This window comes from Egretta garzetta, unplaced genomic scaffold (assembly GCF_000687185.1).
Source record: "Egretta garzetta isolate BGI_Z169 unplaced genomic scaffold, ASM68718v1 scaffold15, whole genome shotgun sequence".
Lineage (NCBI taxonomy): Eukaryota > Metazoa > Chordata > Aves > Pelecaniformes > Ardeidae > Egretta > Egretta garzetta.
The window spans coordinates 4532736-4545164 of record NW_009259798.1 but is presented as its reverse complement, the minus strand read 5'-3'; the positions used below and the strand labels follow the sequence as shown (position 1 = coordinate 4545164).

General features: G+C 35.8%; 1 protein-coding gene across 1 annotated transcript in view; it reads left to right on the top strand.

The window, feature by feature from the left end:
* NBAS (NBAS subunit of NRZ tethering complex) overlaps positions 1–12429 on the top strand; it is a 177110-nt gene that overhangs the window by 107114 nt on the left and 57567 nt on the right. Inside the window, exons 42-44 of the mRNA XM_009639823.2 lie at positions 1275–1385; positions 4719–4969; positions 6818–7152. Of these exons, the coding sequence (XP_009638118.2) occupies positions 1275–1385; positions 4719–4969; positions 6818–7152 (697 nt within the window). The remainder of the gene's footprint in view (positions 1–1274; positions 1386–4718; positions 4970–6817; positions 7153–12429) is intronic.

The following is a 12429-nucleotide window of genomic DNA, read 5'->3' as shown; positions in this document are numbered from 1 at the left end:
CTGCTGTAAGCCTTGTTTAGCATAGATAGAGATATGGTATACATGTACATTTGCAAATGACAAAAAAGAGAACTGGCTCTCTAATATGTACATTTTTTTTTCTGCTTTCTTTTTATTGTCATTATATAGAAAATGTTGTACTAAAAGTTACTGATGCTCTACAAAGTCTGTTTTCTGGGGGGTAGGGGCAATGTAATGAATCTAAGGAAGTTGTTAAACATACAATAAGGTCACTCAAGTTTATGGTGTTAACATGAGTCTGTAGACAAGTGATGTTAATACAATTTTGTGAACTAATTTACTGACAGTTGCAATTGTATTTTGTAATAGTTCACCTTGGGAAAGGCTTTTTTGCCTAGTCCCACTGACTTTTTAATTAAAGAATCTAAACCAATATGGTCAGCAGTATTCACGTTGAATACTTTTTTTAAAAAGTCATTTATGATGGGTCTATTAGGATGTAATTATAAACAGATGCTACTTTTCTTGGAATTATCCTGGAAAAAAACCCAAACAAAAACAAAATCAAAAAACCCCAGCATCAGCCTTAATAGTTTTATATTGGTCCTATACCAGCATAAAAACAAACCCCACGCTTGTCTATGAGAGCCATACTAGGTTCAGTGGATTAGTAAGAATTAATATGAAGTTAACTTCAGGCTTTCATCATTTAACAGATTCTCCATCTATTGTTCTCTTAAAGGGTTATACAATAACAGAAAACCAGCTTTTAATATTTCTTGGACATTTACACCGTAGAGCTGGACATTTTCACACGTTCTTTTAGTCTGAAAATACTAAGAGTGTTTCTGTCTGTGAATTTCCAGGACCTACATACCAGTTGTGCTAAAAGACTGTAGGTGTTGCAACTAAATCAAATAAATGTGAACTCTGACACATTACATCCTTTATCACTTTGTAACTGAAATGAAATTAAAGCTGAGGTTTTTGCTGTAGCACAAAGGTTAAGCAGAAACTGTCATTGGGAACCAAAGTGTATGTGGAGCAGGTGCCTGTCTCTGGAGTATCTGTAGTTTGATTTTTTTTTTTTTTTTTTTTCCCCAAAATGCAGCACTTGCAAATGCAAGAAGATACACTCCATCTATTTTTATTTAACTGTGATTCAAACTAGTGAATAAAATCTAGTTTCTTGGTTTATTAAAAAATTAAAAAGAAATCATTACTTTTATAATGTAAATATTTATTTTCATATCATATCTCTAGGGGCTTAGTGTAACTATTCCTTGTTTCATTTCATGTCTCTCCTCTATAAGAACACTTGAAGAAAATGTCTACAAGATTGCTGTTTCTTTGGCTCAGCGGTACAGTGTTCCTCTTTGGGAAGTTTATATGACCCATTTGGAATTTTTATTCACTGACAGTGGGTAAGTTGTCTCCCCTGCAAGTGCACATAGGATTCTGTTACTGTGCTAACCTGTGAGAAAAAAAAAAAAAAGTATGTTGGGGGGACTTTGGTTTGTGTTTTCGTATTTCTTGTGTTTGGGATTTTTTTTTCTCTTTTTTGTGTGATGCTTTTGTAACCAGCCACAAAAATAGGTGTTGCAAGCAAGGATAAAAGTCCACACGTGTCTCATTGTTCTTACAAGTATCCCGGGATTTTGTTTCAGTGTTCAGGTTTCTACAGCTCTGGATGCTTAGTGCTTTCTTTTAACAGCAACTTGTCTTGTAGTTATTTTTACAGTCCTTTGGAATATGTCCTGAAGCTTGATCATTTTTAGATAATTATTAAAAGTTTTGCTATTTATTGATCTCTTTTCTACATAATAGGGAAGGAAATAGATATATTGGAGCTTCCCATTCACATTATTCATCTATTAATCTCAGTTTCTGTTTTTTATAGAAGCCCTTTTTTTACAGTATTCCCTTGGCACTGTTCTAGCCTACAAGATTATGGCATAGCAGACCTGGTGGAGGCATGGGGGGAGGGATGCTTTTCTATTCCAGAGTTCGTTCCAGGGCTATTTTTTCTTTTTTCTTTTTTTTTTTTAAACTTTGACATCTTGTCAGTCAGACAAGTATTTTTTCCCACTGAAAGATGAATAAACCTATTTGATGAAAGACTAAGCTACGTGCCAGAATAGTGCATTTGCATGTCAGTGATGTGGAGCCCCTTGTGTAATACAGAAGCTCTTATCTACTGTTCTGACAGACATGATCAAATTAGTCTAGTTTGTTTCCAATTTTAAATTGTGAAAGCAGCTTTAGCTTGCAGCAGTATCTGTACCTCTCTTAACATTAACTATTAATTAAAAAGCATTAAAATGTTTTATAAAACATGAGGCATAAAAAACCCAAGCCTGATAGATGCTGGTGCAAGATCTGAGGTTTTTCATTGTTTCCTCCAGAAAACAGAAGTCGTACCCTCTAAATTTTGATGCTGCTAAATTATTTAGTGCTTTAAACAAAATAGACAGTCAGGGTATAAACATGGCAACACTGGGGTGAATGTGAAAGAGCCAGCTGGCTTCTTTGGGCCTAGAATATTACCTAAGGTATTTTGCAACAGTTTTCTATCATTTTCTTTGTTCTTGTCTTCTATGAGTTAGTATTCATAGAATTCTGAAATCACTGAAGTACAAAGTAACAACCTTTTCCCTAATGAAATTCAAAAAAGTCTTGAAAATTGATGTATAATAGCATAATATGCTGCTGAGCATGTTTTTGTTGTATCATAATCTCATTTTAAAGTTGATTGACAGCATATGGCCATTACAGTATATTTTAGTCTTGGGATTATGGCATTAATAATGCATGCCTTGTTATGCATTCATTCTGAACTGAAAAGAAGTTTATTTTAAGACTTAATCTCTTTAACCAAATATGCACTATTTCTATAAGTCACTTTATGTAGGGAGAAGCTCAAAAGAAGCACTTACATAGTGTGTATTAACTATTTCTTTGATTACTTGATGACAAATAAACATCACAAGTTTTTCTGTTATTCGGTGATTTCGAGTCTGATGAAAATGGTTTAGAATTATTTTTTAATTCAGTGGAAATCTAATGGTTTCTTTTGAAGAATATGATTAAATTTGATTACCAAAAATCTATAAAATGCATAATTTTTTTTTTAATTTCAGTGACAGGAAATACTATGTTTGCCTGTGACAAAATTCTGTTATTCCAGAATCCTTCTGAACAGCTTCTCCACCCACCCACTCCCCTTCCCCCACACTCCAAAACCACAGGGCAAACCTCTGAGATCCTGTCAATATAATATAATGTCCATCTAGCCTTTAGTTTGAACTTTGGGTGTGGACAGAAAAATGTATCCAAATCACACTCTTGAAATCCATCAGTCCCAAGTGTCTGTTTTGTCTTATATAAAAAGTGAATGATGGTTTATTTCCATTAATATCATACTTATTTCCATCAGTATAGTAGAACACTTAACTCTTTACATTCTTGTTATTTGTTAAAATAATGCTTACAAGGTTAACAAACTACCTGGGGTAGGTTCTAGATGTAAAAATAACTCAAAATAAGTTATTCTCCACCAGAAATCAGAGATTCATTTTAAACTGAGAAGGTTGTGTTTGTGGTATTTGTTGCAAGAAAATCATCTTTAGGAATGAAACTGAGACATACTTTACTTGGATTTCAAAGAGAAACACTAACTTATATGTGGCATTTATAAGCCGGAGAAAAGTCATGTTGAAATTCTAACTTAATCAACTTTAAAGGTTTAAGACATCAGATTTCCAAGTACTACCTAACATGGCATGTGATTTAACTCTGATGAGAGTCAAGGTGGTAGTCATCCATAGGTGACTTCTTTCCTCAGATTTCCGGTAAAACTTTCAGTTGAAAAAGGTATAAACTTAAGATCAGACCTCCTTTATATGCACCCAATTTTTATCCCAGGTGAGGGAAAAAAGGAGTGATTGCATTCAGCTATCGTGTGTGTAGTCAGCTGGAGGTGTATGAATTCATGCTGTGAAAGAGCTAATGTATTCTTTTCGTCAGGGTCAAGAAAAACATTTCCAGAAGCAGTGAGACTGCCTGAGGTCAACCCAAGACTTGCTGATATTTTCATGAGTTTTCATGGATGACAGTTTGAAAGGCAACTTGATAAAACTGTCAAATGAAATATGCTGAGCATGAGTAATAGTGTCAATTAGATTATGTAGTGGGCAAGAGCCAATTTTCAGTGATACCATCTCAAAGCATGCACAGGTGCTCATCTACTATAGAAAATAGAATGTAGTAGATTGGGAGAGCTTCTAACTGGGGAATAGGATTTTCTAGTATCTCTCAGCCACAAGGTTGGGGGTTTTTTTTGGTTGTGGTTGGGGTTTTTTGGTTGTGTTTTTGCTTGGTTTTTTTTTTTTTTTTTTAATAAATTTTCCTGTACAAAAAGCTCTGGACATATGTCTATTTTTACATATAGCTATAATTAGAGACGTGAAATGCTGCTTTGAATCCCACTTCAGTATTCATGACCCTTAATCTGCATGTCCAAGGTGTACCAATCAATAGAAAACAAGATCAGGAAATAAAAGAGCTCCATAGCTTATGTTTATGGAGAATAACAGCTATCTAAATATTTACAAAAGAGTGTTTACTCTTTCAAAATGTCTTATAAAGTTGAACTTTACTGCTTAAATAAAGGAAAGAGTTGTCCTGTTTCCCAAGCGTGCAGCTGAAGAGTCTTGGCACATCCAGGCCTTTAATGCCAAAATTCTTTCTAAATGCAGGTTATCAACGCTGGAAATAGAAGAAAGAGCACAAACTCTTGGTCTCTTTGAGACTTTGAAAACCAATCCAGAAACCTTACATGAACACATGTTTAAATATGTTTACCCAAGTATTGAAGGCAGAGATCACCAGCGGTTACTTTATTATTTTACACTCCTTGAAAATTGTGGTTGCTCAGAAGTGGTGAAACATGCTATTAAACCTGAAACTCACATCCGACTCCTGAAAAAATTCAAAGCAGTTGCACCAGGTAGGAGAGTTCCTGTTTCTTTTCTTCATAGCTATATTTATTATTCTGTTATGTGACTGTTGACATGATTATGCTCACCTAGTTTGTACTCTCCAGGTAAATTTTTTTTCAATGAGTGTATCAGATGAATGCAGGTAATTTAGTAGATTAGTTAAGTCTTACAGGAGTAAGTTCCTTCTCTTTGTATTAATGGAAATTTAGTTTATCACAGCATGCAAAAAATATTTAGAACTAGGTTTCTGTTGGTCATGCAAGTTAGAATTATTGGTAGTGATTCATAATGAATTTTTAAAGAAAAAATACAGACTTCCTACAGCATCATTTTTAACACTGCAATGTTAACATAAATATTAACATGAATAGTAACATGAATATTCTCAAAGCACTTAAGACAGTTTACCTTTCACATGTCAGAATTAAATAATATATCAGGAACTTTAAGCATTTTTTTCTGTTTGTTTTAAAGAGATAATTTTATTTTGTGTTTTATCCTTGATGTTACCTTCTGCTTTTGCAGAACTACATTATTTGTCCTCCTACATTATCAGACAATGCCTATAAAAATGAGCTGCTGGAAAGCACTCTGAAATTTTGAATACTAGTTTCAATTTGCTGGTTAGTCAAGTATTAGCACTACCTTTAATTTCAGTTGAATAACTCCAAATCCAGTTTCAGAATGAAAAATACACACTGTATGGGCTTACCTGCTGTGGGGATGAATTAATTTTTTTAATACTGGCACCTCATGTGTATCAGACACTAAATTTGCTGCAGAATTTGGAGAGATTGTGCACATGCATTCATGTATTGCAGGAAGAAAAAAAGGCAATTATTTTTTCTTGAGGGGGGATTACCTTCAGTTCCCATTGATGTGTTTAAACACTAAAGTTCTACGGTGTTTGTTGTAGAAAAATCTGTCAAGAAGTTACTGTTTGCCTTCAAAGTTATTTTTAAATGTTGCTCAAAAAAAAAATCCTAGGACCATATGTCAGACATAAATTGGTCATTTTGTACAGTAAAAAGTTAAACCTATTGTATTATAACCTTGATAAAAATTCTCAGTGTTCAGCATAATTTACAGATAGTAGTAGGCAAGGAACAACATCAAAGAGTTAGTAGAGGTTATCGGCCCTGAGTATATGAAGAAACACATGGCAATAGAAGTTAGTTGTCTTAGGAATTATATGCATAGAGAATAAAGTAGTACTGTTGCTAAAAATATTTTGTTGTTGCTAGACTAATTTGCAAGAATTTTCTTCCTATAGGAACCAAGGCAGTAATGGGATGCTTTTGTTGTATAGATATTCATGTGATTGCATCTACATGTCCTGTCTCTGGTTGACCTTACTTGGCTTACCTGTGGTTAGTGCCTTGCATTTTTGCCGAGATAGGTAGTGAGTTCCCATTGTTACACAATCAGAATACATCTTTTTTGTAATTAAGAAAGACTTAACTAAAGATGTGTGTACATGAGGCTTTCTAGGATTTATATTAAAAAAATAGTAGCACGATCCTGGATACTATATATATATATATATATATATATTCTTGTTGCTTTGAGACTCTGCTTTTTTAGTTTGTGTCGATATGTCATGTTAAAATGTATTCCAGGGACTGAGGGATTTTACACACATCAGGACAACATAAAATCCTGGTGTTACCTGTATAAAAACCTGTCGTCTTCACAGTCTTGTCAGTATGTATGACTGTAAACGGAGATGGAGTAGACTCTTTCTAGGTCTGCAGATACTGGTTTAGTACTGATTGTTTTACACATGAATGTAAAGTTTGAGTAGATTTAACTACAAATAACTTATTTTGTTTGCCTCTTTCTCCTTCTGTCAATAGGTCTTAATTACAAAAAGCTAATAGATGAAAATGAAAACCCTCTGGAAACACTGGAGCCCATCCTTACAAGTCAAAATATCTTATCTATTTCCAAACTGGCTCCCAAAATTCCTAAAAAAGATGGCAGTATGCTGTCACCAAGCTCTATTTATGCTGTCTGGTTACAAAAACTTTTTTGGAACGGTGATCACCATCTCATTAAAAAAATACCAGAAACCATGGATGAGTGGCTACATGCATATGATAAGTGTTCAAAGTATTTGGATAGACTTGATCCAGATGATATTGTCACTTTTATCGATGAAATTACATTTTCTTCAAAAGCTGTCACAAAGGTAAGCAGATATATTTGAAGAATTTCAGGCCTCAAGTGAGGCGCAGTTGAATATAGTATCAGGGAGAAAGTCCCACCACATTTTTACATTTTTCATTTCACAGCTTTTTAAAGATAAATTCATAAACCTACCTTCCCCTGCCTACCTCTTGTTTTTATGACTGCCAGTATAAAAAAAGATTTTTATTCAGTTAGAGGAGTTGGCTCTGTGGATAAGAGAGTTTTTGATGGAACCCCAAAGGCCCTGTATTCTTGTTCAGCAGAGAATAAGATATTCTTCTTGTGTATTTATTTATTTTACTTGTGCTCATCCTAAAATTCATTGTGCCGCAGGCTTGTGTTTAGTACCAGGCTTTTGCATTCTGAATAGAATGCTCCACAGAGAAGCGTTCTGGGCCAATGCATGTGGTTTCTAGGCACTGTAATAATACAAATGATAAACTCTGTTGTAATCTCCATCTGGCTGAAAGCCTGTTATTGAAAGAACGTGCTTTCATGTCCGTAACATAATATTACCAGATTTCCAATTTCTTTTTGTCCAGTGGAACCTACTTATAAGGATATTTCTAACATAAAGTTTTACCCATTCTTCCTTATGTACGTTTACTGACAAGACAAACAAGAGATGAGATTTCTTAGATATTTCCTTATTAAAAGATCTTGTGATGTCTTCACTACCTTAATCTGAAATGAAAAGATGATAAAGAAGAGATGTTTTGTGAGTTTTTGTGTGTCTTTATCTTCTCTATTCTGGATTGTGCTTATTTTCTAGAGGTCTTTATTCACCATGTTCAGTGAGGTGTCATTTGTTCCCTCTCTGGATGTTGTTTTAGTGTTCCCATGATACTAGTATAAATTTATTAGAGCCCATCTAACTTGGATCTGTTGAATTTGTTGAAAAAAACTTTTGCAATTTATTGAAATTCTGGGAAAATGAAAAGCTTTGTCAGCACAAAATTTATGCTTTGATCTGTCTGTCATGCTACTAATAGACCAATGCTTTTTATCACTAGTCCCACCAGCTGTCTCTTAGGCCTGTTCAGCAGAAGCACTGTCTTGACTAGGTGTTCTGATTCTTTCTGTCATGTAAACATACTGAGTGTTTCATGCTTATCAGGAAAGACTGACACTCATCCTGACATCTCAATTGCCAGACCTGACCCTGGGCTGAGGTAGCCAAGGGATGACTGATGTCTAATGAGAAGGAAATACTATCTTCACATATGGTCGCTGCTAGTGACTACTTGAAACTCTTCCTCTTGATGTATCTTGGGCATTTGAGGATCATTTCTCATTTATTCCAGATGAATGATGCAGGGAGGGATGGATAGCCTCCACTGTGTATCTGTTTTGAAACACATTGTTTATTTTCATTTCTTTATTTCTGTTCAGGAGTCTAATACAGTTTCTCTACTCTAAGATGAGTAGGAGTAGCAGGAAGAAAATATTGATGACAAGATTATTGTGGTTTGTGTCCAAGCAGAACTTTGTAGCAGAAAACTGTTAGCTTTTTGGCCATGAAAGATACTCAAGAAGTGTTTGAAACAGTCAAATCAGCAGATTTAGTGTGTCCCTGCATTGGGTTTGGGAATGAAACAGCTGTTTAACCAGCTTGTAACTAGTTTTGCCTCAGGATCCCATCCAGTTTCTAGAGTTGAAGTGTACAATGAAAAATTGTCATTGTAGAACCTGAAAACTTGTTTCTCAGAGATCACTTTCCTCTAACTTGGATCTGAAAAATGCTTTGTACATAAATGCTGCCTTTTGGCTTGCGCCTTTTACTTAAAATTTTATCCTGTTTTGAGGCTGCACTGGTCATGTGATCACTCTTTTAATCTCTAATTTAGCACTTTCTTCCCAGCCCAGTTCTATGGCCAAGTACTTTATTCTATCAGTTTCCCATTCCCATAAGAGATTCACGTTTCTGTATTTCATGGAAGCACTGATATTTAATATATGTAAAGGACTGCAAAAAAACATGGTCATTATCATGAAATAATCTCTGCTGTCACTGAGAAAGCTGAGTTTTCTCACATACAGTAAATTTGTGGAGTTCTTTTAAGTGGACCTTGAGAGGAAGCTTGAAGTGAGATAGTGTAAGTAGGTTTTTAGGAGTGCTGAGAGGTGAATTGGCTTCTCCCCCCTTTACAAAAAAACCCCAAAACCACCTGAAAAAGCAACTGCTGCCCTCCCCCCCCCCCCAAATTTCAAAAGGGGAGGGAGGGAAGGAGAGAGAGAGCTCCTCTTGCTTAGAAACTTTCAAGAAAAGTGTCAAGTGATGAGGGGTAATGGGAGGTAGGCTGTGTAGCAGTGTAGGCTACGTGAGTTGAACTTCAAGGGTACTGTTGCTGCTGTTGCCGCATGGAAACTTAAGAAGCAGATATCAGAATATCCTCCACTCTTTCAGTATATCAACAGCAGTAAGGAGAGGCAGGTGACAGGCCAGCAAAGCAATAGGAAACCTTTTCTACTTGCATGTCCCTTGATATGACAGAGAACCTGGGAGCAGACTGCATAATTGTACAAAAGGGTATGAAAACACAGGGATTTAGTGCTGACTTCTGCAACTTCTCATTCTTACTGAGAAGGGCATTGACAGGGCCCTCTTCTTCACCTGTCCCCTTCCACTAGCTCTTCTTTCCATGTTATTTTTAAAAAACTTGTGTTTTAGCATGAGACACTTCATTTGCATGTAGTGTCACAATAATTACAGCATGGAGAATGGGTTGGTAAAGAAGAGAGAGCAGATGGAGGTCTGATTTATTACAGAATTTTCCTCCTGGTCACATAGAGAAATTGTTTGTATTTGAATTGTGTGAGGATGCCGTAGCTGCTAATTGCATTGTTGCTTCTTCTGTGCTACTAGTAAATGGACATCTGAGATGAAAGAGGTGGTGAAAATTGAAGGATAATTAACCTTCTGATGGGTTGGGCCAATGGAAACTGAATGGAAGGGTGGATGAATGAGTAGTGCTTGACTGGGCGAAGGAGTTGAGAGAACGTCTAAACTGGAGAAATGGGGGATGGGGAGTTTGCACTTGTGCAAGAGCACCTAACATTGTTATGCTGACATGTAGTTTAGGGTGTGAAAAGGTTTTAGGTGCTCTTAGCTTTAAGAGCTCAGAGACTCTTTTCTCTCATGTTTCCTGCAATTAGTAGAAATGAGTTACCACCTGGAAGATGAGATTCTGTTTCCCAACCTTAAGGGTTCAGAGAAGTGGTGACACTGGGGGGCGGGAACTGTATGAGCAGAGATGCATCCTAGTGGGCCTTTCATAAATCACAGACCTAAAGTAACATGGTTACTACACTAGATATTCTGTATGAGATTGATCAGACTGCTTCCCAAAATTTAGTATTTTTTGATCTGCAGCATATCCTGTAGGAGATGTTTTACAGCTTTTGAGAGGTTCAGGGTGACTTGCGAATCCAGAGTAATCCGTGATTGCTCCAGTGGCTAATTATTCACTGTTTATTTTTTTTAAAATGCCTTCCTTTGCTAAACTGAATTTATCTAGTTTTGAGACAAAATAGACCTTTTTGTCTGCTCTACTGAAGAGGTAGTTGTCAAAGTTTGCTTCCACAGTCAGATATTCAGCAGATGCCACTTAAACTTGACTTTGATGGACTGAACAGACTAACCTTGGGAAGCTCTTTTATTTTTTTTGTGTGGTAGTTTTTTGGGAGTGTGGTGTCCCCCTTGTTTTCTGCTTTGAATACAGTATATCAGCATCCATCTTCAATTGAAGGAGGTAGAGGTTGATAAAATATCCCTGTTGCATTTGTGGTAATAGTCCTTTACTCTTCATCAGTTCACCCATTGAAGGACTGAAGTATTGATCCTTTGACCACAGCAGCTTGCAGGGTTCTTGCTTGTGGCACTTCTACTCAGAGATGCTTTTAATTCTGAATAACTATTCAAGTTTTTCTGACTAAATAATAATTCAGTCCACCTCCACAGTGGTAAGCGTAGGCTATTTGTAAGTACGGAACAGATTTCTCCTTAAAAGGGAGATATTCCAAATGTTCAGTTGGAACTACTGCTTATATTTTTGCATGCATTTTGAGTCCGTCATCTTTTCTTCCAGCAGCTCTGTTTGCTTTTAAATAACGCTGACTTCATAGATTCTTAATTATAGTAATGATCATTTCAACTTTTTTATCTTGATTTCCCGTTTGTTCCCCTTTGTGTGATCTGTGTGAAGCATTTTAGGTAATTTGGGGAATTTTTTTTTTATTCCTTTGTTGCCAGCACTATGTTCATTGTGCTAGATAGTTGGTTATGTCTTCAAAGAACCATCTGTTTCAGAGCTCATAGGTCATTACCCTGATATTTGTTGATTAACAATACTCTGAAAACAAAGCACAACACAACAAAACCAAAACCATAACTGAAAACAATTACTTTTTTAATCGCTGTGTTTTCGTTATTGAACATACACTACAAATGGGGCTGGACACAATACCGTGATGAGGAAGAAAAGACTACAGCTTTAGACAGCAAAAGGAGTGGTATCATCAGTTAGGTCTCCTATAGAGAAAGAGAAGTTGAACATTTCCTTACACAGGCTCTTCCTTGCAGCCTTCCATAGGTTCAGCCACATTCATTCAAACTATGGCTGATGATATTTTGTGTTTACTATTTACTATTCAATCCTTTATAAGTTCTTTTTCAACTTCTGATGCAAAGGAATAACTTTGCTTGCAACTTAATGTTTTTAATTTAAGGCCTGAATCTTATTTTCTCTGAGTCAGAAATGCTTTTTTGACCATTTTCTTGTTGCTTAAGCAAGAATATACATATTTTAACCACACACCAAATGAGTGTGGAATGGGAACCTGTTAGGACTGGATATTAACCTTCATCATTTTCTCTTTCAATTTTAATGACTTTAAATACCATTTTTAATAATTGGATAAAAACCTCAGTTTAAAAAAAAAAGCTCAAAGTAATGTTCAGTACCTTTTGTCTGGCTGATTGACTTCTTAACGCTGTATAAAATGCTGAGGAAGGAGAAAAGGCATGACATTGCCCCAAGATGTACAAGAAATGTGTTAATAGTGTTCTTACATAGCATGACTGCATTCCAATGTTACCTTTTGAATTACTTGGCTTCCTTTTATCACTTATTATCACTGCGCTCCAGTTCAGTTGGTTTTCTTGTATGACCTTGTTTTCTTCATGGGTATTTGGCAGTGCCTCTTTTTCTGATTGTATTGGGTTTGTGTAGCAAGGTCTTGGTGGGGGGGGGGCTACAGGGGTGGCTTCTGTGAGAAG